Here is a 27,830-nt window from a genome sequence, read left to right as displayed (position 1 = left end):
ACTGACAGACGACATTTAAAACATAAAAATATTAAGGTAGATTTTAAGGCTGTGTAAATATCTTAAATCCTTCACTGAATACCAGCTGAACATATTGCACAGGGAGAGAGATACACAAATGGATGTACAGTAACACCAGTGTTTATAGTACTGCATTGTAGTGTGCAAAGAACAGGTGCAATTTTGCTTTACGAAAAAACCCCCAAAAAAACATTAAAAAATAAATAAATACCCCCACAAAAGTAGATATAGCTTGTGGTTGCATATTGCTACATATAACCTGCAAAGGGAGAAAGTGGAAGAAAAAAAACAAACAAAAAAAACATCTAACTACAGAATAGAAAAAAATAACATCTCCACTTTGAGAGAAAAGGGCAATGTTCAATATCAGTGCAAATAGACAACAGAAAAAGAATTAATGGCAACCCTAGTCCAGACATTAATCCTGAGATGGTCCGTCCCCATGTGCCAATTCAAGTTCATGTCTTGCAGGAGGATATGGCCCTGAGAACATACAGCAGAGCAGCTTGCAATTTAGCTTCTAAAAGGAGAAAATTCAAGTGAACCTGCAGGAGATATAAAAACAAGTTTGGCATGAGCAGCTGCTTTCAATATTGTATCAATCATAACTGTTACCACCTAGCAACTCTAAAGAGCCAATTTATTAAAACATTCTATAACAGTAATTCGATTTACAGGATTCAAATGCAAACACTTTGTCATTTATTAAACATTGATCCAGACGCAGATAGTTTCATAACAGTGTATGATAACTATACCTACACATACAATGCACTTCAGGAGCATGCCATTAACACATGCTTGTTCTGGGGAGTACAGACTAAGTAAAATTATGACCACAAGCAGGAATTACTATTTAAAGAACACAGTATAAAATAAATATCTACAGGCAAACAGTAGGCGCTATATATTTAGTGATAGTGAATATAAATATTTATTTATTCCAAGTGAAGCAATATTAAAAAAGCTGCACCTTAAATTGTAAAATAGCTCAAAAAAACACCACTATACATACATTGCAGGAAAAATAAGGTGCGCTATGACTTTAAATAACTTAATAGTGTACAATACAATAATAATTCTTAATATTATTGTTAAAAGTGCATGTGCAATGTGCAACACGTGAAGAAAATGGGGTAGCAAATCCACACTCACAATTTTAACGCCACTGGCGTGGATCACCCCTCAGGGCTATGCAAATATGTAAAACAAACAAAAAAAGAGAGATCATAGGGTAATATGTCTTTAAAACTAAAAGTATATGTAAGGGGAAATATTCACACTTACAAAAGTAGAGCAGTTAAAGTCTGCTCTAACTATGATGGCAGAAGTCCTCTTATCTCAGGACTCAGAGACCTTTAGTATTCAGGACAGCAGACAAATCCTTCTGAAGCAATTTTAAGATCAGGATCAGAATGCAGAAATAGATTTGTTGAGATAAAATATTTGAAGTTGAGCGCCTCACTGGCAAATTCTCAGTTATTTTCCTTGGGAAATACTTCCTTGGGAAATACTTCCGGTAAGGAAGTATTTCCCAAGGAAAATAACTGAGAATTTGCCAGTGAGGCGCTCAACTTCAAATATTTTATCTCAACAAATCTATTTCTGCATTCTGATCCTGATCTTAAAATTGCTTCAGAAGGATTTGTCTGCTGTCCTGAATACTAAAGGTCTCTGAGTCCTGAGATAAGAGGACTTCTGCCATCATAGTTAGAGCAGACTTTAACTGCTCTACTTTTGTAAGTGTGAATATTTCCCCTTACATATACTTTTAGTTTTAAAGACATATTACCCTATGATCTCTGTCTTTTTTTGTTTGTTTTACATATTTGCATAGCCCTGAGGGGTGATCCACGCCAGTGGCGTTAAAATTGTGAGTGTGGATTTGCTACCCCATTTTCTTCACGTGTTGCACATTGCACATGCACTTTTAACAATAATATTAAGAATTATTATTGTATTGTACACTATTAAGTTATTTAAAGTCATAGCGCACCTTATTTTTCCTGCAAGGAATTACTATTTGCCATACATAATGTTTAATTTGTATCACATATGGAGAGTGAATATGGTTATATTGAAGTTCTAAAACCCTTTAACCCCTTACGGACATAACTTGTGGAATAAAAGGGAATCATGACAGAATATTTCCATCACGTGGCCTTAAGGAGTTAATAAATATGTTCAAATATTTACCTTTTCAGAGTGCTTGAATTGCCTCCAGAAATCCTTGTAGAGTTGGTGTGTTACTCTTTCTGGATGACAAGTCACAGTCTTCATGTAAACCTTCAAACTCCGTTCCAGTAGATGATTTACTTCACCATAATCATAATCATCATACCTAGGAATATTACATTCCAACATTAAAAATGTAGCCAGGAATAAGACAAACCCAACATTTTCCATACTCATGCACTGGACCAGAATGAAAAGTAAGTTGGACTTTTGAGGCAGGTGAGACACAGATTTAAAATTTCGAGAAGCATATTTTAGACACAATCAGAATATTTATTAAAGCAATCTCTGTTGGTGGAAATTGTTAAACTATTTGGATGTATTAATCAATGTTAACCCTACTGAGTCACATGTGAAAATTGTGCTTGTTGAAAATGAAAACCGTGACAGAAAGTAACCAACATAATCCATTTATCAGATTCTAATCCTATATTACCTAATGCCATAGATGCACTGGATATAGTTCCAGATAGCTCGACGTAGTCTAGAGGTGTCCACACCCTGATGAGTAGCAATGGTGTGATAGGTCAAGTTGTATGACACTTGGAATTTTTCATCCAGCAGTTGTCCAATCTCAGAGTATAATCCATGCATGAGCGAATACCCATGGCAGTCCCATGTGAATTCCTAAGTGAAAAAAACCCATACATTTAATTTTTACAAAAATAAAGCATTAACCAGAATAGTTTGTTTGATTTAACCCCTTAAGGACCAAACTTCTGGAATAAAAGGGAATCATGACATGTCACACGTCATGTGTCCTTAAGGGGTTAAGCTTATAGGACTTACATGAGCACGGAAAGTAGGAGGAGCCTGCTCTCCACGTCTGGTGAAATCAATGTATCCAAATTCCGGGTGTTCCAGGAAGCGGTATATAGCAGGAGAGAAGAAGCACTGTGTGATACGACCTGTCAAAGCAGATATAATAGAACTATTCAGATGCTTATACAGTAAAACAAACCTTTGAATTTGTATTTAGAAAACCTAAATGTTAAGGATGCAAAGCAGAACAGTTACTAGAGTGCAATTTTCTATACTTGCTTTTATAAAGTGGCAGAAGATGTTCTCTATATGGATTTTAGTAAAGACTTTACATACAACCCATTTCAGAAATGGTATGAACTAATACAGGGAGGGGGTGGTGGTGTCAAAAAACAAAACAAAAAATAAATAATTTTAGCCTTCTTTTGCTGTTACAGTGCCATAGTGACCTGGTGTCTTTTCAAGGGGAGAGGGTAAAGCGTTTTACAATTTACCAGAGGTCACCTAGATGCATGTAGAACTGGCTACCTGGCTGAGAATGCGTATTTCTCTCAGCTAATGAGTCAAGACCTGCACTATCAGCCCAAAGCTGCCAGCATAGGCAGCAACCGGCAGACCACAGTTAAACTGCTGAACAATTTTCAATAGTTTGACTAATTAGCCAGGAACGGCACCACAAACATTAATGGCAGGTTGTAGTGGTTATAGTGCTTGGAATGTGCTTTTATATAATTTTGACCAATATTACACCACATTTGAAGAATGTGTCAATGAGGTAGCTTTCTGGTAGAAGAATGCATTGCCAAATAAAAATGAAATTATTCGGGCACTTAAGAGTAGAGTATAGTATAGTAATTGTCACTCCATTTAATACAAGACATATTAACTACTATAGAATGTCAAGAATGTGTGCCATCAAGTTAAAAATCCCAGGGAACTATAAATGGGACACCACCAATATAGTCTATTTCCTCAAACTATTCACGAATTTGTAGTGGAGAAGAAAATAAAAAAATCCTGAATGATTGTGTTATATAAACAAAATTATACAATTTGATTTTGTGAATAATGCATAAAAACCAAAATACATACACACACACACACACTACATACCATTGGCAGTCACCATGACACTCTCAATCTTTTCCTTTTCAAATCTAGTTTCCATTTCCTCGCGAGTGGCTTCTTCTCCTTCCTCATTTAGTTTCAGCATTTCAGCTACAACACGCTCTGCTTCTTCAGCACTGTTGAGTGCCTGTATGTAAGCAAGCAAAAGTTTGACACATTTTACACACATTGATCTATGCAACAGACCTAACAAGACATACATATTTACTCGCAATAACAAACGGTTTTTAGATCATAGGAATGTGGCATCAAAATAGTTTTCTGGGTAATACCATGTTTTAATGCATTAAGAAACACATTGTAAAATAAGAAATTAAACTGCAATTATTAAACAATTATTCTGGTCTTCTGTCTATAGACCAGATCATATTCCATAACATGCAGTCCACCAGAATATAAGACGGCATTAAGTAGTTTATTCCCCCCCCCCCCCCCCCCACTCTAGTTCAAATCGGATGATTGGAGCTGCAGTTTGAACTGAAAAGGAGACAGGGCACAGGGTTCTCTAAACATCATGAAATTGGCAGTAAGAGGTTTACACTGACCCTTACTAGATAAAAGGAAATTATCGCTGCACATTCATAAATCAATAGTCTTGGAATATATTTTGCAACTCACTGCTTTAAGTAATATTGCCATCTGGCTAGGAAGACGTATGAGAACTCAGTGACCACCACTATTTTTTATAATATCTCTTCCACGTTGAGGGAGACCAATTATACACACTCAGCTCAGAAGACAAGGAATATATAAAGGTTTTACATGTACATGCTACTAAGAAATAATAATCAAACCAAGTATAAAACTTGGCACAAAGATTAGGTCTACAGTGTATGTAAATATGAAAACAAAACAAAAAAAAAAAAAAGAAGAAAAACCCCAAACAAGTTGTACACATGTACAGATCATTATTACAAGACACTGACAAAGAAAATACTAGCCCACAACTCAGAAGAGGAAAAAACATGGCTGACTGTATAACAGGTAAAGAATGTATGTGCAGTAACCGGTATGGTTTGAGTCGGAGACACAAACCTAGAGTGCCATCAAAAACATTTTCGAATACAGATTCCTAAACAAGCAAAATGTGCAAAATTGGTTGTTGAGGCTATAAAGCCACAAAGACCGTTGCCCTTGTTAAAAACAGATGAATATACAAATGATAAACTGGATGCTAGTTCAGCAGGTATACAGGCAATTTATGCTCAAGTTTCAGTAGACATTTATTAAATGTATGCAGTGTAGAAAATTTGCTTAATTGAGAGCTCATAGAAGGGATGCATCCACTCACCTCATTGGATTCAACAGGAGATGGGGGCCTGGAATTACTCAGCTGACTCTGTGGGGTCCGGATACCACAGCCCATGATGAAAGAAGATAGTGCATGAAAGTGAGTTAGCAGAACAATTGCATGGATCAATTCAGCTAGAGACCAGGAGTTACCTTCACGAGGGCGCAGAAGCAACTGTGGATAGAAGAGTTGTTTATAAGTGTTAGGTTTGTCTTATTTTCCTTGACTGTTTATTTAGGCTTTATTCGCCACATGAAGACACAGAGATCATCAAGAGAAGGACACGTTTGCAAGTAAAATCTGTCATACCAGGTTTAGCTAAACAGGTTTATATATTTTCTTTGGAAGCAACTTTTCAAAATGATAAAGTTATATTTTCTTTAAAAGCCATAGCAGTCTTGATTACCTTCAAGATTTCATTATAGCAGCACCAGGATTGGAGGACTGTTGGTGTTGCACTACTCCAATACAAAGTCTCTGGACCCACCTTCCCCTTGCACCTCTACAACATGATCGGCCTAGGTTGGGGAAATGTTTACAAGCTGGGCAATCCTACCGCTAGAACAACTACAAAGCACGCCATTCCAATATTAGCCCAGTACACCTTCCAACATTAAAAAGAGCCCTTAGTGTCAGAACTAAGGGATAGGGCTACAGAAGAAAGTGGTATTTCAACCAGGCTGACTGATACCCTACCTGGCCGTACTCGGTCAGGTCTACAAATGTAAATACTTTTAAAGCACTTTGGACATGGTCTTATTATAATTTTGTATAGTGCAAGGCCTTTCTTTGGTTTTCTTTTGGTACAGTGATTGGGAAGACTGTCAATAGCATAGAGATCTGTGCTAAACAATGAGTGGACAAAGAACAGTGCAGATAATCAATTGGCAGGTGGAAGATGGACCACATGTGGGGGGGGGGGGGGTTTCAACATTTACTAGTATTTTCAAGGACAAATGAGTATGTTTGATATTCGTATATTTTATACTATACAATTGTTTGGGTATAGATGGACATGCCAATGATGAATATGATTTTTGACAACACACATTGGATTTGCATCCTGAATGTGCTAAAAAGACAGGTCACCCTATTGCCATGTCTTCTAGGGCTGTTATTTTGAAAAAGCATAGGCAAATAGAGTCAGAACTCTAAAGTACATGTTTTCCCAGATATGTCAATGTCTATATGTGTAAAATAAGGCCTGTTTGGTCAGGAGTTGAGTACATGGGATTAAGTCAGAGTCTAGCACTACCATCTTTAAAAATTAATGAGCCACCACTGGTATACTTTAAATAACACTTTCCTAATACACAGCAATAGATCTTTGACAATCACATAAAATAATATTCTCCCAACCATCCTTCAACATCTCTTCAGATATTGGCTCCATGCTCATACTTCTCTCCTCATAAGGAGACTCACATGTCCTTTGCCCTACTTACTGCTATATGTTCTTTGGCCAGCATCCACGGCCTGTGTGCAAGGAACTTGTTCAGGTCATTCAGTACACGCAGTTTAATAGGTGCCTGTTGAATGCCCTCCAACCAACGGGGATCTCCTCCAACCTGCAGAAAGCAGGAGGAGTGGAGCGACACCAGATAAATACATTGGTGCCGAGCAGCAGCCTGCCAAAGAACAAAGTTGAGAGTGAATGAGAAAAATTGATAGTGAAAGATGACATTATCCAAGTTTTGAGAGGGTAGAATCATAACATGTAAGACCAAAACAGTTATATATAAAAAAAAAAAACTTGTATAATTAAGAGAAGGGGGGCTGGCAGTGAGAACCTGACATGCCTAAATACAGACAAAAATTAAGTCAGTTCATTCTCTCTGGATATTAAACTTTTCCTTGTTGAAACATTTAAGTTCTGTGAACCAATTATTTCAAATATTTGGAAGAGAGCTAATGCACGTTCTGTAAGGGACTGTATTCAAAGTTCAGTTGATTCTACTTTTTGAAGTGGATGCATTTTTCTTTACACAGTAATATCAAATGTTCGTGGATATTTGGTCTGACTTATTAACCTTCCCTAAAGAAACAAAGCAGTAGACTAACTTGCGGGTTCTACTGCAATTATAGTTCTTATTATATCGATTGTGATCAGTCTCTCATACTAGCATACTTTTTTTTTTGTCAATCTGTTTTTTATTTAAGGCATATGAGATGGGGTACAGAAGAGAAAACAAGGGAAATGTACGAATAATTTACAGCATTGGGTTTAAGACATCAGTAATGTATCACATTTCTAGGTTGGTAATGCCTAATTTTTTTATTTATTTTTTGAGAACTAGAAAAAGTTTGAACAGAAGCTGAACCTAAGTAGAGTAAGATTAGCTAAAATGACACCGCCTAGATCTAATCAAGTCAGGTATACAAGATGCTACGATGCGTAGTTAAGTTAGTGTGATTGTACTATACAAGCGCGTTGTGCCACGTTTTTAGGCAGTTCGGTTATGAGACTAGTCGATTAAGATATATCATTGAGGCTCAGTACCATTCTAGCGTAAATGCATGCATACAAAGGTGACTGTATAGTCAGGCCAGTACATTTTGCCCACTGTGAAAGTGAGCTGAGAATGAACAGTGAGTAACAACTGTGGTGTGACTCTGCGGTTTCATCAGGTTTGTGTCGATAGACCTATGGTGTTTTATGATTGCGTGCGTGGGGTTACGTGTAGACTTCCCTGCCTCATCTGTCGAGTTGGGCTTCTTGGTGTGGTACGTTTGAGCTGAAGGGAGCGTATGTCCCTGCGAGCTCGGGTGTTGGAGTGTGGAGGTGCTAATGGGTTGAATTGAATTTAGCCGCCGCTGCCTAACTACCAGAGGTGCTGCTCTGCTGGAGCGTGCAGGTGACCACCTTGCAAGGTGTGCCAGTCTTTGCCTGAATGGCGAGGTGCTGGTGGTGTTGTGCAGGATTCATGGGGCGCGTCTTTGGGGGTACCGAGCGTGTTTGGGTGTGTGTGCTCTACAGTGCAGCTACTGGATTGGTGAGTGTGTTCTAGGTCCTAGATTAATTACTCCTGACCAAGGGAGTTACGGGGGAGTAGGAGGGGTGCTTTCGTTGTTCCGCTACAAAGTGTGAATGTAAATGTAGGAGTAGTGCCATGTCCTGTCGATTTGAGGTGGGCTATGCAGTGCATCTAGTGTCAGTGGTTGCTAGATGTTTGCAGGTTCTATCCTGTAGAGTGGTGACTTAGAGGCTACATGGAAGCCTAGTCATTCACCATTGAAGGTTAAATAGGCAGGCCAACATAAACAAACAACAACCCCGAACAGAGAAAAGAGAAAAAGAAAAAAAATTATACAAAAAATAAAAATAGTTGTAGGATTTGCAAGGATTAATTAAGTCCTGAATATGCCTCCGCTGAAGGGGTTAGGTGCCCTGCGTCAAACCAGTCTCCAGAGGCGGTCGCTGTTCTGTGTTCTGGGAGCTCCCAGCCTGTGGGACAAAGGGAGTGATGCGTTCTGGGTCCCATCTATTCGTAGTTGTTCTCCGAGGTGGGATAGCAGCGATCGGGATGTCCAGACCCAGTGTTTCTAGGAACACGGGTGCGCCTTCCATTGAGGTAAGTGTGTGTAGAGTTTCGTTTCACTGTCAGTGAACCGTTGGTCCTCCACCTGTATTCAATGCTCGCCGATCTCAAGCTACTGGTGAGCAAAGAGGTGGTTTTTCTCCAGGTGAGGGTGGCTCTCGTGAGGTCCTGGAAAAAAGCCAATGTAGTTCCTTCGAAAGCCAGTGGTGTTTTCCCTTTGAGAGCCGCCATGAGCTGAATTTTGTCTTGTACTGTTGGGCACTTTAGTATCACGTCTCGGGCAATGTTTGTAGGTGCCCTGGCGGATGAGAGTAGGCGATAGATCTCTGCTGTGGCTAGTTTTTTTGCTGTAGCTGGAGGCAAGATTGTGGCCAGGATGCGTCTGGAGAAGTGTGGTAGTTCGTGAGATTTCAGCAGGGATGCCCCTTATTTTTATGTTAGTGCGCCTTTGCCGTTCCTCCAGAGCAGTGAGCTGTGCAGTCATGTCTCTTAGGTGTGTATAGATTTGCTGCACTGATTCTTGTAGCTCAGACAGGTGGTCTTGCATGCTTGTGGTTTGTTTTTCTGATGCCTGCACCCAATCGGCAACTGCTTTGATTTTTTTTTTTTGTTTAATTACGTTTTATTGAGTTTTCAATTTGAGATATCGAAACAAGGGGTACAGAAGAGAAGGGAGGCTAAGCACAGGTTGAACATAGTGGGGTTGCATACAGTTATACATCAGCGGTAAACTGGTCAAACAGTAGTGCTCATGTAATACCGGAATACCTGTGCCGTTTTCAAGCCACTAAACCTGTGGCTGGGGGGGGAAATAGCTGGAGTAAGGTGTTGGGGCGTGTGGGTAATGGGGAGAGATGAGGGGGGGTTACCTGTTGCAACTACGCTGCGGTGGTGTTTTCCTTGTGTTTCGTCAACCAATGCAGTGTGTCCTATCATGCTATGTTGCGTTGCCTGCTAGCCGCTGTGGTCGTAGGCGGCGGGGTTGTGAGTGGGGTTCCCCAATAAGTGAGCCATGGTTCCCAGATCTTGAAATACTTGTCCCGCTTGCCCTGGGACGACCAATGTATGTCCTCCAATTCTCTAGTCCTTTCTACCTGAAGAACCCACTGTTCCCTAGTTGGTATTTTAGTTTGACGCCAATACCTAGGTATGAGGGCATTTGCCTCCCCTAGGAGAGTGTGAAGTAGACGTTGCTTATGAGGGTCTAGCTGAGACGCACCCTATGAGTATTTGTGAGGGAGATAATTGTGTTCTTAGGGATAGCAGTTTCTTAATATAGAGAAGAATTTGGGTCCAGAACGGACTTATGTGCTTACATCCCCACCAAATATGTGCCATGTTCCCCTGTGCTGACTCACATCTTCAACACTGATCGCTAACTGTGGGGCAATAGGTATGGAGCAGTGCTGGGGTTCGGTACCACCTAGTGATCCTTTTATAGTAAGTCTCTTTACGAGCAACACTAAGTGGGGTTTTTATTCCTGACCCCATAACATATGTCCAGTCGGTAGGAGTCATATGTATATGAAGTTCCTACATCCATTGACGCTGAAATGGGTGCGTTGGTGGGTTGCTCGTGTCCAATTGGAGGAGGTGGTATATGGCTGACAGGGGTCTCTTGGCTTTGTTTCCCTTAGTGCATAAGAGTTCGAATGGTGTTTTAGCTCTGTTCGCCCAGTACGGGAGAACCGAGCTGGTGAGGAAGTGGGTCAATTGGGCCCTAGCCATTGCTTCTAGCATTGTCTGTCAGTTAGCTGGTGTGGGGTAAGTCTTTAACGTAGGTGGGTTGCCTGTTGTCAGAATTGCCGCCAGGTCTGGGCAGGGGTTGCCTGTGATTCGGGATAGAGTGGTGCTGCCGTGGCCATCTTGGAAGTCTGGGTTATTCGCCAACGGGAAGAACGGGGATAGTCCAGGGGACAGACCCCAGCCCTCTCTGTCTTCTCCAGAGTTGAAGTGTGTTGTGGATAAGTGGATGGTGTGTTGGGGAGAGTTTTGTGAGCTGGCATGTTTGCCAAGGCAGGGTGTGGAGTGGTACTGCCGCAAAACTCTGTTCCAGCCCATACCAGGCTTTAGGTGAGTCCACACACGTCCATTCCCTAACTCTCGTGAGCAGGACCGCTACATAGTATTTGTACATGTGGGGCAACCCCAACCCGCCTAGCCTGGGTGTGGATGTTAAGATGTTATTGCCGCTGATGTTTTGGCCCCCTATATTGCAGACATTGTTAGTATGTCATTTGCCACCGGAGTTGTTCCTGGCATTCTGAAGCAGGCTGTGGTTATCCCTCTGCTGAAGACTCCAACTGTGCCACGCTCCGAGTTGAGCAACAATCGACCCATTTCCACCTTGCCTTTTTTGGCCAAGATCATCGAGAGAGCGGCGGTATGGCAGATTCAGCCTCACCTGGAGTCTAATCACATTCTGGATGACTTCCAATCGGGATTTCGACCTGGTAGAGGGACAGAGACTGCCCTGGTTAAAGTCCACGACGATCTCCTGTGGGCCTTGGACAGAGGGGAGGAAATTGCCCTGGTACTCCTGGATTTATCGGCGGCCTTCGATACCATCGATCATGATAGATTGATAGAGAGGCTACTTACTGTGGCTGGTGTGGATGATAGGGCGCTGGCTTGGGTGACCTCGTTTCTCCACGACAGGGTTCAAAGGGTAAAATTGGGAACATTTTACTCCTCTAACATCGCCCTGACGTGTGGAGTCCCCCAGGGTTCGGCTTTATCTCCAATCCTGTTTAACATCTATATGAGGCCACTGACCCATATCATCCGCCGCCACATGCTTCCCTATCATATCTATGCCGACGATACCCAGTTGTACGTTCGCCTGGCCAAGAAAAAGGAGGATCAAATCAATCTTTCTTCCTGCCTACAGGATATCCAGTCGTGGATGGGAGCCAATTTAAAACTCAATGGCTCCAAAACTGAATGCATCATCTTCAGTAACCAGGAGGTGAATAGTATCTTTCCCTCATGGCCGGACTCGTTTTCTCCATCTCCGAGTCCTGCCACCAAGGTCAGAGATCTGGGAGTCATTTTCGACTCTAGGTTGACACTGAAGCCCCAGATCAATCAGGTGGTAAGCTCTTGCCACTACCACCTGAAGCTTCTGAGGTCTATTTTTAGATTTATTGCCCCCTCCGATCAAATCTCGGTGGTCAACGCCATCATCGGTAGCCGATTGGACTACTGCAATGTCCTGTACCTTGGACTGCCTCAGAACATCATACACAAGCTACAGTTGATACAGAACGCAGCTGCAAGGCTACTTACGGGTGTGGCCCGCAATGACCATATCACTCCATCTTTAAAAGCCCTGCACTGGCTGCCCGTTCGTGAACGGGTTCTGTTTAAAAATGGTTGTTTGGTATATAAGGCAATCCACGGTATGGGACCAGACTATCTGAAGGATAAATTCACACGCTATGCTCCCAGTCGATCCTTGAGATCGGCTGATTTAGCCTTATTGAAGATTCCAAATTTTAAAAAGAAAAAGTGCGGAGGGAGGACGAGTGATGTTCAGGGAGCGCAATTTTGGAACTCCCTGCCTCTGACATTAACACTTGAGAATGATCTATTGAAGTTCCGCCGGAGCTTAAAAACAGTTTTATTTGCTCAGGCATACGGGATGACATGAAATTTTTAACCTGGTTCAAATGCATGTGATTATAATGCTGTTGTGTGCTGGATATTGTTTTGCTTGTTTTTGATTGCTGGTATGCGCATCGAGACCCTATGGGTAATAAGACTGCGTTTCTTAAGAATTTTTAATAAATAAATAAGACTGGGTAAGCTATCCTCGCGGGTTTGTGTCCCCATGTGTATTTCGTTACCAATGTCTTCATTTGCCTGAAGAAGGCAGCTGGGAGGGGTATTTTTATTATATTAACACGTCCCATTAAGGAGAAGTGGGGCATGTCCCATTTTTTAAGGTCACAATCTATAGTGTCCATAAGCTTGGGGAAGTTCTGCGTGTATAGGTCTTTGATCGATGGGGTTAGACGGATTCCCAGGTACGTCAAACCTTTTTGTGACCAGACGAAATCGTGGGATTCTCGAATCTGGTCCTGCAGTGACGGCGGTGTAGAGATCCCCAGGATCTCGCATTTATCTGTATTCATTTTAAAATTCGATAGGGCTCCGAATGTCTCTATTTCCTTCTGTACCTGTGTGAGTGTTTTGAGGGGGTCTGTAAGGGAAAAAAAAGCACGTCATCTGCGAAAGCAGAGACTTTCACCTCCCCCTCGGGATAGCGGTATCCCCTGATTTTGTCATTATTGCGTACAGCCGTCAGGAACGGCTCTATCTCCAGTACAAACAAAAGGGGTGATAGTGTGCATCCCTGGCGGGTGCCGTTGCCAATTTGGAAGGGTGCTGACAATTGTCCATTTACCCTGACCGAGGCCGAAGGGCCCCTGTACAGTGTATGTATCCAGTTTCTCATTCTAGTGCCAAAACCCAGGTGGTCCAAGACTGCGAATAGGTACGCCCAGTCTACCCTATCGAAGGCCTTTTCAGCATCTATACCTAGAAGTAATGTAGGGGTGTTGGTGGCGTTTGCTCCGTGGATGACACTTGGTATCCGTGAAGTGTTATCCTTGGCCTCACGGCCAGGTACAAAACCCGCCTGATCTGAATGAATCAGGGTCGGTAAGAGAGGTTTGATTCAATTAGCAATTAGTTTGGCGAACAATTTGAGGTCAAGGTTGATAAGGGAGATTGGCCTATAGCTACCACATGCCTCAGGATTCTTCCCAGGTTTGGGAATGATAGAGATGGATGCGTGCAACATTTTGGGGGGGGGGAGGGGGGGGGGAGGGAGGTGTCCTGTCGAAGCCCGTTTAACATGGTAAGTAAATGTGGGCCCAAGTCTACAGCTAGGGTTTGGTAATATCTGGCTGTCAGGCCATCTGGACCAGGGCTTTTGCCCTTGGGCATAGCTTTAATGGCGGAGGAGAGCTCCTCTAGAGAAAATGGTGCATCTAAAGCCTGCGCTGATTCTGTTGGAATTTTGTGGGTAATTTTGGCCTTCAGATAGTTTTGGATGTCGAGAGGCGCACCTGCCGGTGGCGTAAGGTTGTAGAGATTATGGTAAAATTCCCTAAACGCCTTTGCTATGTCCTGCGTGGTGTTGCATTGTGTCCCCTGGCTATTCTTAATGCAGGCTATAAAGGATTTCTGGTGTTTGGACTTTAGTGCCATAGCCAACAGTTTTCTGCTCTTATTGCCGTGGGCGTAGAAGATACTTCGTTATTTGGGTTGCCCTATATGCGTGGAGGGAGAGAAGGGATCTAAGCTCTATCAGCTTGTGAAAGATTTCCGGAGTGGGGTTTTGTTTGTGCAATGTTTCTTGTGCCTGTATGGGTGCCAATAAGGTGTTCAGTTTATGCGCACGTTCCTTTTTGATCCTAGATCCCCATTTGATCAGAATTCCCCTGATCACCCCTTTGTGTGCTTCCCATACCCATGTGTCCGAGACGTCAGCCGTCAAGTTGTCTAGGAAATAGTTGCGTAAGGTCGCCTGGAGATCCTCGATCACTCTCGGATCATCCAGGAGGGTCTCATTGAGCCTCCATTGTGAGCTACCGTTGGTGGAGTCAGGTAGGGAGAGAGTCAGGAAGATCGGGGCATGGCCTGACCAAGTGATGTTACCTATACTTGCTTCTTTTAATATAGGGAGAGATCTGTGGTTTATGTGAAACATATCAATTCTAGAGTAGCTTAGGGCGGTTTGGGAGTAGAATGAATAGTCCCTGTCGTGCGGGTGGAGTATTCGCCAACAGTCCATCAGCTGGTGTGCCTATAACGCATTTGCCAGGAGGGTGCGCTGTTGTCGTCGCTTATCTGTGGTAAGTGTGGTGCTGTCTATCGTGTGGTCTATTACCATGTTCCAGTCACCTCCAACTATCACCACTCCCTCTGTGAAACCCTCTAGTTTGTTCAGGCAGGACCTAGCAAATGAGCCCTGGTCTGCATTCGGGGCATAGACATTAGCTAGTGTTATCCACGTGCCTTGACATTTCCCCTTGACTAATATAAACCTCCCCCCGGATCCGTTTTCACCGTGGTTTCAGTGAGGGCTGCCTTAGCGTTCACCAAAATTGCCACCCTTCTAGATTTGCTTTTCCCAAAGTTGCTATAATAAGATTGTTGGATATGTTTGGATCGTATCTTATGTTGGACATCACCCCTATAATGCGTTTCTTGAATAAAAGTGATGTCGGCTGTCTGTCTATTTCTTGGGCCAGCATATTACGCTTCTCAGGGATATTGAGTCCCCTCCCATTAAGGGACATCAGTTTAAGTTGTGCCATCATATGAGAGTGTACGGCTACACTTTTTAGAATGAAGGAGTATCTGCATAGTTAGGTAGGCAACAGCGATAAAGGTTGGGGTGGGTGGAGGTAACCAAAAACGATATACATAGAAACGATGTGTTAGCATCATATTTACAAGGAGTTGGCGCTACCCTTGGGGGAGACCCAGACGTGTCCCAAAGTCGCAACCCAAGCGCCTCTCTGTGGGGGGAGGGTGAAACTCAGGCCCTTGTGACAGCGCCCGGTCGGGGGAGGGGAAGTGAGGGAACATGAGATACCCGTGGGACGGGTCACATATACCCCATGGGACGGCTATTACCCCATCCCTGTAAATGCACCCGGATCCGGGCTTCCTCGTGGCTCCCTGGTGAAACAAAGTCATATTGGCATTATGCGGAGCCCTAGTAGCTCGGACAAGCAGTCAAAAACAGAAGTAGTTGGCGGCAAAATATACATAAATAAATGTGGGTAAATAAATCAAAGGCAATGAAAAACTCGGAAACCTGGTTAGGTTTTCAAACATAAGAGCTTAAAAGGATATGCAAGAGAAGCTGTAATGTCCCTCAGGTTGCCCCATCTCGTATTGTGCTGGACGTCTCAGGGTCCGCCTGGGGTTGTCGCCTCCGTTTTCTTGGTGTCCTCTGCCATTTGGGTTTGTGCTGCTGTGGTGTAGCTGTTAAGCATGCTAAGCCAGTCCAATCTTCAATCGCAACAATGGGTAGGTCCAGTGCCCATTGGAAGTCGGGAACATCCGCTGGTGTGGTGATCGTGTGGCTCCCATTAGAGGTCGTCACCGACAGGGCAAATGGAAAGCTCCACCGAAATTTGATTTGCTTCTCGAGTAGGGCCGTGGTGTTCCGCTTAAGAGCCTGCCTAGCCTGCAGGGTAGATGGTGAGATGTCTTGGAAGATAGCCACAGGGGCCCCATCGAACTTTAATGCTTTGTTCTGTCAGGCTTTGCGGAATATTTCCTCTTTCAGAGGGAAGTGGTGGATTCGGCATATAAGGTCTCGTGGCTTGTCCCTCGGTAATTGCTTAGGCCTCGCTGCCCTATGGGCCCTGTCAAAGCGGATCACTGTGTCTGCTGGCCTGGCGAGGATACCATTAAAAAGGGTAGTCAGAACCCTAATAGGGTCTTCTGTGGCGCCGTCCGGGCACTCCGGAATCCCCCTCAAGTTATTTCTTCTCCCCCTGTTATCTATGTTGTCTAACTTACGTTGGAGAAAGGTTATAGCCTCCAGTTGCTGCGTTTGTGTGGCGTGGCAGTATGACCATAGCTGTTCAGAGGCTTCCTCTGAGTCTTCCAGGGCCTGCACTCTGTTGCCCAGGTGCTGGATATCTGCATTCACAGCCTGCAGTTTCTCACTAAATGATTGCTCCAGCTTCTGGAACATGTCCCTGAGGACTTTTTTTGATGGCAGTTGGGTGATCAATGCCCTGATGTCCGTGTCATCCACTGAGCCCTCAGAAGGTGACGGGCTGGGCGGCTGGCTGCCGCGTGTAGCGCTCGCGGGCGCCATTTTGTGAGGTTGGTGTAGCGCTGTGTTGTCCGTGAAGAACCTCCGCAGGGAGGACTTCGCTGGCGGGTTATCGGTGGCCGGGGTAGTCCCCGCGGTGTTGCAGAGTTTTTTTTAGTTGCCATTGCCGCTTAATTTCACTGGGTATTGTTTATTTACCCCTGATCGGGACGGAGCTCCTCTACTCTGCTGCCAGTCTCGCCGGAGTCCAGGCCACGCCCCCTTAATGTCTTTTTTAATGGGAGCAAGTTCTGCCGCCAGGATCTTGTGAAAGTCCGTCAGCAGGGTTTTTAGGTCCTGCCTGGTGATTGGAGCCATGTCAGCTGGGTCATCCAGCAGTTTTGGGCACTCTGCTTGGGTGTCTGTGGAGGCCTCTGGGTCTGGGTGATGGAGTGAGTGACGGGCGTGGGGATTCAGCAGGGGCGGTTTTGGCCTGCGTGGGCCGTTGAAGCATGGCCCCAATATCCCTGCTGTCTGTGGCGTGTAGTGGTCGTTGGGAGCGACGTCCCATAGCTGGCATGTGTGCCGGTAAGTCTGTCGTGTTGGGGGCTGCCCTGTCCCACACTTGCCTTGCCACTGTACCGCTCAGGATCGCCTCCAGGCCTGCGTATGACAGCGTGGGGTAGGCCCTGTTTTTCTTTCTCCGCTTGGGCTGATGGCTGGCCGCGAAGAACGGCATCTACCGCCACAGGGTGGGTTAAGGGGTCTTGGTGCCCACTTTTTGTAGCTGGATGGGCCATATTCCCTGGATTTAGCGAGGTTTGTGGAGGCGCTTACAGCAATGGCATCTCTCCAGGTTGATGGTCCATACTAGCATACTTTTAAATGGTTATATTATCTAGTTATCTTCTAGTTTTGCAAAAGGGAATAAATAAGTGACAGCTTTTGTATTGGTACAGAATAAAAATGCATCTTTTTGCCTGACTGCAGTTTATCAATGTGTTTGTTTCTCTCTTGTAGTAGTCTTAACATTGTATGCATTTCAAATGTCTAAATTTGGAATATTGACTCTGTACTGTGCTCTTGATAAACTTTGAAATAAAAAAATTAAGTGTAAAAAAAAAAAAAAAAAATATATAGTCATATTATAATGGATGAAGGGGTCAACTTATCTAGGCATGTCAAATAGGTACGTAGAATGGTGCAATCCAAGAGATGGATGAGAAGGAAGTGGAAAGGGGTCAGGTCAAAATACCTTAAAACTAGGGTTGAGACAGAATGGAGTACATAAACTAAAGGAGAGCAGCAAGAGAAAGGGGGAGGGGGAAGACAGAGTCAGGCAAAAAAAGAAATAGGGGGGGCGGGGCCTGCCCGCCATGCAGACCAGCCGCAAGAAACAACAGCTCCTGCAATCGAGCGCAATTTTACCAAGTAAAAGCCAAACTGGTACCCTCCTAACGACCAGAGAACGTGGTCCGATACATGAAGGGGCACTGGACCTGGGGAGAGTCTTGCACTCCGTGTTTTAGTCCCCCAGATTGACTCAAGTCTCTGCACAGGATGAGGCCTACTTAGGCGGTGAGCGGGGTAGACGGCCGCTGCCCCGCTATCCCGCCCGACTGAATCACACTAGACCCCCTCGAGGTCATGGAGCAGGCCCCGTCTCTCCCCCCCCTGGGGCCGGTGGTGGTTATCCCGGCCCAAGCAACAGTGGTGAGCCTACAGCAAAGAAATACTACCACACTGTGGATGAGATCCTGAGCGGCGTGCAAAATGGCGGCAAACGTATTCAATACACATGGCGTCGGAAAAAAGCGTGTACCTCACCCGTACAGATTGCCAGCAATATGCCCTCCACCGCAATCAGCCTGCAGAGACCAACCTTCAATGGCACACTAGCAATGGCGGACACCACGTGTGACAGTGATCCGCAAGGAGTGCTGGCCAGAGCTCTCTCGAGACAGGACCGCATTTCTGAAACATTCTGTCAGAAGCAACATCTCAGATACCGCACACCCCCCCACAAAACCTACTAACACGCTCACATGGGAAATCTACCCATCGTCCCCGGGCTCAACCTGTGGCTACCGACTCACCGAAAATGCACCTCAGACAGACAGAAGAGGTTGCACAGTTTTCCTGACTTCACACCCACAGCTTTCAAACTACAGGACCGACAAACCCACGCTGCCTTATGGGCAGGGGCGTATTAGCCGCGAGGCAAACAAGGCATTTGCCTTGGGCGGCATTTTCCAGGGGGCGGCAAAAAAAGCCGCCCGCAAATGCCCAAGGCAAATGTCTTGTTAGACAGACATGCCGGCGGGCTGCTGGGCGATCGGGCGGCGCGGCACTGCCTGGCGGGCGGCCGGCGAGGGAGCACTTCCCCTGAGCTGTCTGCTCAGCTCCCTCGCCAGCCGCAGAGTGAGGCTGGGAGCCGGAATATGACGTCATATTCCGGCTCCGCCTCCCAGCCTCACTCTGCGGCTGGCGAGGGAGCTGAGCAGACAGCTCAGGGGAAGTGCTCCCTCGCCGGCCGGCCGGCCGCCCGCCAGGCAGTGCCGCGCCGCCCGATCGCCCAGCAGCCACTGGACCACCAGGGAGGAAGAGACACCCCCCTCCCCAGCATTCCCAAAGGTAAGGAGGGGGGTGTTAAATAAAAAAAAAAAACGTGTTAAAAATAAAATAAAAAAAACGTGTTAAAAATAAAATAAAAAAAACGTGTTAAAAATAAAATAAAAAAAACGTGTTAAAAAAAAAATTAAAAAAAAACGTGTTAAAAAAAAAATTAAAAAAAAAAGTGTTAAAAAAATAAATTTAAAAAAAAAGGGTTAATGTGTGTGTCTGTTAGTGTGTGTGTGTGTGTGTGTGTGTGTGTGTGTCTGTCTGTTAGTGTGTGTGTGTGTGTGTGTGTGTGTGTCTGTGTGTGTGTGTGTGTGTGTGTGTGTCTGTCTGTCAGTGTGTGTGTGTGTGTGTGTGTGTGTCTGTCTGTCAGTGTGTGTGTCTGTCTGTCAGTGTGTGTGTCTGTCTGTCAGTGTGTGTGTCTGTCTGTCAGTGTGTGTGTCTGTCTGTCAGTGTGTGTGTCTGTCTGTCAGTGTGTGTGTCTGTCTGTCAGTGTGTGTGTCTGTCTGTCAGTGTGTGTGTCTGTCTGTCAGTGTGTGTGTCTGTCTGTCAGTGTGTGTGTCTGTCTGTCAGTGTGTGTGTCTGTCTGTCAGTGTGTGTGTCTGTCTGTCAGTGTGTGTGTCTGTCTGTCAGTGTGTGTGTCTGTCTGTCAGTGTGTGTGTCTGTCTGTCAGTGTGTGTGTCTGTCTGTCAGTGTGTGTGTCTGTCTGTCAGTGTGTGTGTCTGTCTGTCAGTGTGTGTGTCTGTCTGTCAGTGTGTGTGTCTGTCTGTCAGTGTGTGTGTCTGTCTGTCAGTGTGTGTGTCTGTCTGTCAGTGTGTGTGTCTGTCTGTCAGTGTGTGTGTCTGTCTGTCAGTGTGTGTGTCTGTCTGTCAGTGTGTGTGTCTGTCTGTCAGTGTGTGTGTCTGTCTGTCAGTGTGTGTGTCTGTCTGTCAGTGTGTGTGTCTGTCTGTCAGTGTGTGTGTCTGTCTGTTAGTGTGTGTGTCTGTCTGTCTGTTAGTGTGTGTGTCTGTCTGTTAGTGTGTGTGTCTGTCTGTCTGTTAGTGTGTGTGTCTGTCTGTCTGTTAGTGTGTGTGTCTGTCTGTCTGTTAGTGTGTGTGTCTGTCTGTCTGTTAGTGTGTGTGTGTGTCTGTCTGTTAGTGTGTGTGTCTGTCTGTTAGTGTGTGTGTCTGTCTGTTAGTGTGTGTGTCTGTCTGTTAGTGTGTGTGTCTGTCTGTCTGTTAGTGTGTGTGTCTGTCTGTTAGTGTGTGTGTCTGTCTGTTAGTGTGTGTGTCTGTCTGTTAGTGTGTGTGTCTGTCTGTTAGTGTGTGTGTCTGTCTGTTAGTGTGTGTGTCTGTCTGTTAGTGTGTGTGTCTGTCTGTTAGTGTGTGTGTCTGTCTGTTAGTGTGTGTGTCTGTCTGTTAGTGTGTGTGTCTGTCTGTTAGTGTGTGTGTCTGTCTGTTAGTGTGTGTGTCTGTCTGTTAGTGTGTGTGTCTGTCTGTTAGTGTGTGTGTCTGTCTGTTAGTGTGTGTGTCTGTCTGTTAGTGTGTGTGTCTGTCTGTTAGTGTGTGTTTGCCTGTGAGTGTGTGTGTATGTTAGTTTGTGTCTGCTAGTGAGTGAGTGTGTTTGTTAGTGAGTGTGTCTGTTAGTGTGTGTGTGTTTCTGTTAGCGAGTGTGTGTGTGTGTGTGTATTTAGAATGCGGGGCAGGGGGGAAAGGTTGGGTGGGGGTGGCGCGGGGGGAGGGGTGGCCTAGGGCAGCACAAAACCAGGATACACCTCTGCTTATGGGACACTATCTTACCTGTCGCAGATATTGGCTGACTTTGGCCTAAACATGGCCTTGCTTGTCTAAATTAGATGCTTGATTTTCTAGTATGCTAGAATAAATGTATGTTTATTACTTCCTGGCAGAGAACACAGTGAGCTATTTCCTACTGAGCATTGTGGTCATCATTCACCTATGGGGTCATGTGGGGTGGGATACTGGCTGGTCAGCAGTCCATGTAAACGTATTTACTATTCTTATGACTAACTCAGCGATATTCCAGCTTCTGTGTGTATAACTGTCCAACAAACATTAGACCTGACGTGTTTAGCATTAAATGCGAATGTTTTCCAGCGTATTACCTTTTTTCTTATAGTTATGTGCATCGCTTGGGTTTAACGCAGATATAATCGCCTGTTTAATAGATTACTAACGTATACATAAAATTGCCTAGTTTAGCATGTTCAACGAAAACAATCTATAACATGCCTAAATAACGTGATTTAAGCCTGTTCATAAATATAAAAATAGTGCATTGTACTACCATACCCTAATGCTTTCCATGTTATCACTCTTTGTTTTGAAATATGCATGCGGATTGCCTTTGGGGTACCACGTGCCTAAATGTTACCACCATATGCACTGCAAAAATAAAGAATTAAAAAAAAAAAAATAATAGGGGGGGGGGGGAGAGAGACAGAGCCACCAGATAGCTGGTTTAAAAAAATAAAAATAAACAAAAAGTGAGAAGACCGCAAAATACATTACACACCTACGACCAAAACTCACCATTATTGCCACATAGTGTCTCTCTGGAAGGGAGAGAGCACCGTCCATTCGTAGGAGCTGATGTTGTGTTTTCCAGAAGATATGCAAGTACTCTGGATGTATACCCATCACAGCAGCAATGTTGTCACCAAAGTACGCCCCTGCCAACTAAAATATAAAATGTTTAGGAGATAGATATACATTTCAATCAAGGTTAGCAAATCCACCGACACTATAGTAAAACCACATTACCTCAGACACAGGTATGTACATACTGGGTCCCCTGGGATCTCTGTTTGGTTGATTTTTTTCCTGTCAAATAAGAAGCAAAAAGACGTTTATTACAACAGGAAGTGGGAATGACTGAATGAGAAGAACAACAAAAAAACAAAAAAAACACACACGCCAACCAGAGCTCAAAGAGAGTGTGACACGACTCACGTGTACAAGCAAGCCTACTGAAGTCTGACACAGCAGTTATATTCACCTGCACAAATTCCGCCTCAGGTAATTAACACTCAGCAAAGGAATGCAGTGAATAAGAACGAAAAAAAAAAAAAATAACGCTATGATCTGTAAGCAGACCATCTTGTATACTTTTAAGACCAAAAAAAAAAACAAAAAAAAAAACACAAATCAGTTCAGTTTGTAAACTAGACATCCTGAGACACACTTGCTTTTTTTTTTTTTTTACTTGCTATAAACGTGTGAGCCAACACAATACACATGCATAGTCACATACAGGAAGTTGATGCATAAACAGTGACACGTTATGAAGTACAGCGAAAAAAAACAAAAAACCAAAGCCAACAAGCCATAAGATAGTCACAATAGTGACGTTTAAGAAACAAGAACAAATCTGTACATGGTTTCCAGAAAATCTCTGAATAATACTAGCTGAAATGACAATGTTAGGTTTTGAAAGTGCATTGGAGTAGGTAATAGTCAAGTATGCACAAAAATGTTCAAATAACACTGCAAGGTCTGTAAGAAATAGTGTAAACACAGCCTCCCAAAACGAATAGCAAAATTTTTAAAATGTATTGTTTGTGGCATTAACAAAATATACAATGAGGAAACACTGGTTCAAGGAGAGCCAACAAATGTCAACTGACACATGCCTCGAGTCCTCCCTACCTTTAAAGTTTGTTATCCGTATATTGCAGGTTCAAGCAGCCCTGTTAAAAAAGGGACATGCATCACTTTGAGATATCTGTCTCATTCGAATGCGCCAGTTGCCTCAATCTACAGGCTAAAAAAAAAACAAACAAAAAAAAAAAACCATCTCTTATGCATTCGACACCCATGTGCATTGGACAAACACTCAGTAACTTAGCCATACAATTTTAAATTAAGGAACAGGATTGATTTGGAAAAGCTCCCAGCACAACAGGAGTTGAAACGGGAAGGTGCAGGCCAGAGGATTTGCCCAAAATATACACATTCTTATCATCGTTAACCAGTCCAACCAGGAATGCGTCTGGAAAGGCAAATTTTACACAGATCAATGTGGTAAATAAAATGATGCAACATTTTAGAAGTGGAGCAATCATGAAAGCCACTTGCCAACATTCCACACTTTCCATGGTGATTGCTACTATAAAAGACTGAACAATCACAGGGGGGGGGGCGGGGGAATTGAATCTTCCTCGTCTGTTCTCAAGAAATCTCAGCAAACTTGCTTCAAATGTATCTTTATCTGGACATTTCTACAGTTACTGCAGATTTTAAGTTATCATGCTAAAAGGACTACGGATGTCACCCAAATCCCTTCATCTAAATAAAGTGGCCTGGGTGCAGTGACCCTTTCAATTCAAAGCTTCAAGGTAAAAACACTGCAGTTTTGCAGAAAATGGCAAGGATTAAATATCTCCACTGACAGCCACCGAGGCACTTCCGCTGCACTAACAGAGTAAAACTGTTTTGGGACGCAGATGCCCACCATAGGAAAGCATTGAGTCACTACTTTCCTTTGGGGTATCTAGAAAGTATGCTGTGTCATGCACATCATGTCCCCAATGCTCCTCCATGAGAATCACTGGACCACACCAGAGGAGGAGGTCATGCTGCCATGATGCTGCAGGAAACATGGAGGTTAAGGAGCACTGAGGGAGCATGGATGCTGAAAAAATATATATAAAACTTCTTTATTAACAAAAAAGTAAAAAACGGTAAATTAAATAAAATACTATCCACATTATGAGACTAGAGGGGAGAGAGAGAGGGGAGAGAGAGAGGGGAGAGAGAGAGGGGAGAGAGAGAGGGGAGAGAGAGAGGGGAGAGAGGAGAGGGGAGAGAGGAGAGGGGAGAGGGGAGAGGGGAGAGAGGGGAGAGAGGGGAGAGAGGGGAGAGAGGGGAGAGAGGGGAGAGAGGGGAGAGAGGGGAGAGAGGGAGGGGAGAGAGGGAGGGAGAGAGGGAGGGAGAGAGGGAGGGAGAGAGGGGAGAGAGGGGAGAGAGGGGAGAGAGGGGGGGAGAGAGGGGAGAGGGGGGAGAGGGGGGAGAGGGGGGAGAGGGGGGAGAGGGGGGAGAGGGGGGAGAGGGGGGAGAGGGGGGAGAGGGGGGAGAGGGGGGAGAGGGGGGAGAGGGGGGAGAGGGGGGAGAGGGGGGAGAGGGGGGAGAGGGGGGAGAGGGGGGAGAGGGGGGAGAGGGGGGAGAGGGGGGAGAGGGGGGAGAGGGGGGAGAGGGGGGAGAGGGGGGAGAGGGGGGAGAGGGGGAGAGGGGAGAGGGGAGAGGGGAGAGGGGAGAGGGGAGAGGGGAGAGGGGAGAGGGGAGAGGGGAGAGGGGAGAGGGGAGAGGGGAGAGGGGAGAGGGGAGAGGGGAGAGGGGAGAGGGGAGAGGGGAGAGGGGAGAGGGGAGAGGGGAGAGGGGAGAGGGGAGAGAGGGGAGAGGGGAGAGGGGAGAGGGGAGAGGGGAGAGGGGAGAGGGGAGAGGGGAGAGGGGAGAGGGGAGAGGGGAGAGGGGAGAGGGGAGAGGAGAGGGAGGGGGAGGGGGAGGGGGAGGGGGAGGGGGAGAGGAGAGGGAGGGGGAGAGGAGAGAGGGAGAGAGGGAGGGGGGAGAGGGGGAGGGGGGAGAGGGGGAGGGGGGGAGAGGGGGAGAGAGAGGGAGAGAGAGGGAGAGAGAGGGAGAGAGAGGGAGAGAGAGGGAGAGAGAGGGAGAGGGGGAGAGGGGGAGAGGGGGAGAGGGGGAGAGGGGGAGAGGGGGAGAGAGAGAGAGAGAGAGAGAGAGAGAGAGAGAGAGAGAGAGAGAGAGAGAGAGAGAGAGAGAGAGAGAGAGAGAGACACGCACGCGTATTGGCTGATCTTGGATTTCCAAATACAGTGTGGACAGTCTATTGTTTTAGTATTTTAAGATATCCTAACCAGCCTCAGGAATCTTCGTTTTGGGAAAGTGCCATCCCCTCTATAGTGGCACTACGCCTTAGAGCCAGGACCTTTGGCTATAGATAAGGTGAGCCCAACACCTACCTTACATTGGTCTTTTGATTTGATTGACATACTACACCATATCGGTCTCTCTTATTATTGGAGGATATCTCCTATGAAGGAGTGGTGTGATGCTGCCCTAAGAGCATAGCCGACTGATATACGGAGCCAATGTATATAGGTTGCGTTACATGGTGAGTGGTCTGACTTTAAACTATTGAATCATTGACACATTTTTACCATCTGCATTATATTTGTGTGTTTTTTTTTTTTTATTATGTACTGAATTGCATACGGTGTATGCCTGATATAAACGGGGGCAAGTAATTCCCCATATTTTTTGCTCTTTAGCGCTCCACTCTAGGTACTAGTGTATCTTGTACAGTTAGATGTTGTATAATGGCTTGGCTGAGATCATCAAGACTGATTATTTCAGCCAGGAAAAATGGCATGGTGAGGGCCATCATTTTAAGTGACACCAATACAACTTTAAGACATTTGATAGATTTGGCCTCATTAATATGCTGTACTCTTTTGCATGCTCAATTCTTTGCGCAAGGGAAAATAAATAAGTGCTTCGGAGGGAGCGTGATGCAATAGCGCACTGCCCGCAAGAGTAAGATTTTTGCATCATACAGTGCACTCCGACAGTTTTTTTTTTTTTGCACAGAATAGACATTGGTAGCCCAGAGCAGAGTTCTGGGGTGCCGATGACGTGTGCTGGGGATGTATAAAAATGAATATTCCTGTAAGTGCAGTGTTTCAAGCAGAAATACTACACGTATATACTCCTAACACCATGACCACTTCATATGACTAAAGTATTCATGGTAGATAGAATAAAAAAATAATATTTTTTATTGTGCATGGGTGGGGGAAGTCACCTAAATATAACACTATAGCTTTAGGAATACATGTTCTCAGAATGACATATGAAAAACTCTGCAAGCAAGACTTAAAGTCACATGGAACACTTCAGAGTATGCAATGGATTAAAACAGAAGAGCAATATTAACCAAGATAAAAATGTCATTGCTAAAAAAAAATAAAAAAAAACACACAGACATATGTAGGATACATGGCCATGCTTAGGCAAAACAAAGTTTTGAGTCAAGGGGAGGGGTTTTAAGCAAGGTAGATGTGTAGAAGGAAGACAGAGGACCAGCTTATTGTGGAAAAACACAGTAGCTTTCTGATGTAACCTTTAGCCAGAGTTACAAAGAGATAGAGTACATGCTTAGATTAGAGGAATGCAAAGTGCAGGATGGTAAGTGGGATAAGAAGTGGAACTTTTTACTCCTGTTTTCAAATCACTACAGGAGGAGACAAACTGAAGTTGCTCCTGTTAAATACTGCTATATATGATTGTATGTCACTCACTGCATATTCATAACTTATGTGCACATGGAGTACTGATCTGCCAAGGGCTAGAATAACAGCCTATAAAACCAGCTCAGGCCATGAGAAGTATATCATACTGTAATGACAATCACACATATACACACACACACACATTTAATGCACTATAGAGTTTTTAAACTTGTCAAGTGTCAAAATTGAGTCCAAAATTGGCCGATCCGGAAGACATTTCAAGTTCCTCTATATGGTAACAACTTGGCTATTTAAGAGTAAATCTTACAGTTCAGATCTCAATTCGAGTCTACAATTTGCAGCTTATTGAATAACTCCTTCGATTTATTTACTCCTTGCCAGATCGTGCCATTCGCATGTAAACCCATAGAATTCGTAGTTCAGCGGATAGACCGCAGTGTCTGCAATAACAGGGTGATAAAAGGAGGGACTGGGAGCAGTGTGTCTGCACTCAGGAAGCGCTAACACGGATTTAAAGTTTAGTGGGCGGAGCTACATGTTTAAATGCCCAGAAATCTCACAGAGCTCTGCAAGCAAGCAGCCCCAAAGCTGGAACTACAACCAAAAACAGCCCCCGGCACTCCACACAGCCTGTTTTACTGCCATTCATAGTCTGACAGGCTTGGGCAGCAGCAATGGACTGCTAGGGGTCATGTATCCATAACAAAACACTACCAGTGTAAGGCATGGGCTGCAGGATCACGATTTCACCTCAGAGCTGGGCTGCCCGGGATGGTCTGTAATGCTGCCCATTAAACCCATGTCCCGGGATTGTCATACAGAGTCAGAGACCCCAATCTCTATCCCACTATAACGGGTTCCATTAGTTTTACACACATCGCGAGTTGGCAAGAAGACTCTTAGTAAATAAACCCAGAAGTTACAAGTCCGCTCACCTCCTCCACGCCATTCAAGCCATTAACCGGGCTGGTCTGCGGGTCGGGGCTACAGTCTTGGCGGGCATTAGAGGCGCTGTCTGCCGGCCTCACAGGAGAGATAGGGCACACCGCTGCCATGACCACCACCGCCGCCCTCAGCGAGCAGAGGGCACGAACTTAGTGCTAAGCAGCAAGCGGCACTAATGAGCGGCGAGTCAGCGCCCAGCGGCAACTAGTCCGGGCAGAGCTCCTCCCTGACTCCGCC

At 44.8% G+C, this 27,830-nt stretch overlaps 1 protein-coding gene across 1 annotated transcript; it reads right to left on the bottom strand.

Moving 5' to 3' along the window:
* On the bottom strand, positions 1 to 27,830 carry SESN2 (sestrin 2). The gene is made up of 10 exons (XM_063444444.1): positions 27,584 to 27,830; positions 22,147 to 22,206; positions 21,916 to 22,062; positions 6,883 to 7,065; positions 5,438 to 5,611; positions 4,132 to 4,273; positions 3,046 to 3,164; positions 2,693 to 2,883; positions 2,218 to 2,362; positions 1 to 566 (listed from the first exon to the last, which is right to left on the bottom strand). Exons 1-10 carry the CDS (start codon positions 27,701 to 27,703, stop codon positions 480 to 482), a joined length of 1,368 nt encoding a protein of 455 aa, XP_063300514.1. The 5' UTR covers positions 27,704 to 27,830; the 3' UTR covers positions 1 to 479.

The sequence above is a fragment of the Pelobates fuscus genome, chromosome 1, assembly GCF_036172605.1.
Source record: "Pelobates fuscus isolate aPelFus1 chromosome 1, aPelFus1.pri, whole genome shotgun sequence".
Lineage (NCBI taxonomy): Eukaryota > Metazoa > Chordata > Amphibia > Anura > Pelobatidae > Pelobates > Pelobates fuscus.
This window is presented reverse-complemented; position numbering and strand designations above follow the sequence as displayed.

Coding starts and splice junctions, on each gene's coding strand:
- SESN2 (XM_063444444.1), bottom strand. CDS start 27,703: ATGGCAGCGGTGTGCCCTATCTCTCCTGTGAGGCCGGCAGACAGCGCC. Junction 3,165..4,131: donor TGTCATGGTGACTGCCAATG/GTATGTAGTGTG, acceptor CTGCTTTGACAG/GTCGTATCACACAGTGCTTC. Junction 2,884..3,045: donor CTCCTACTTTCCGTGCTCAT/GTAAGTCCTATA, acceptor TTTTTCACTTAG/GAATTCACATGGGACTGCCA.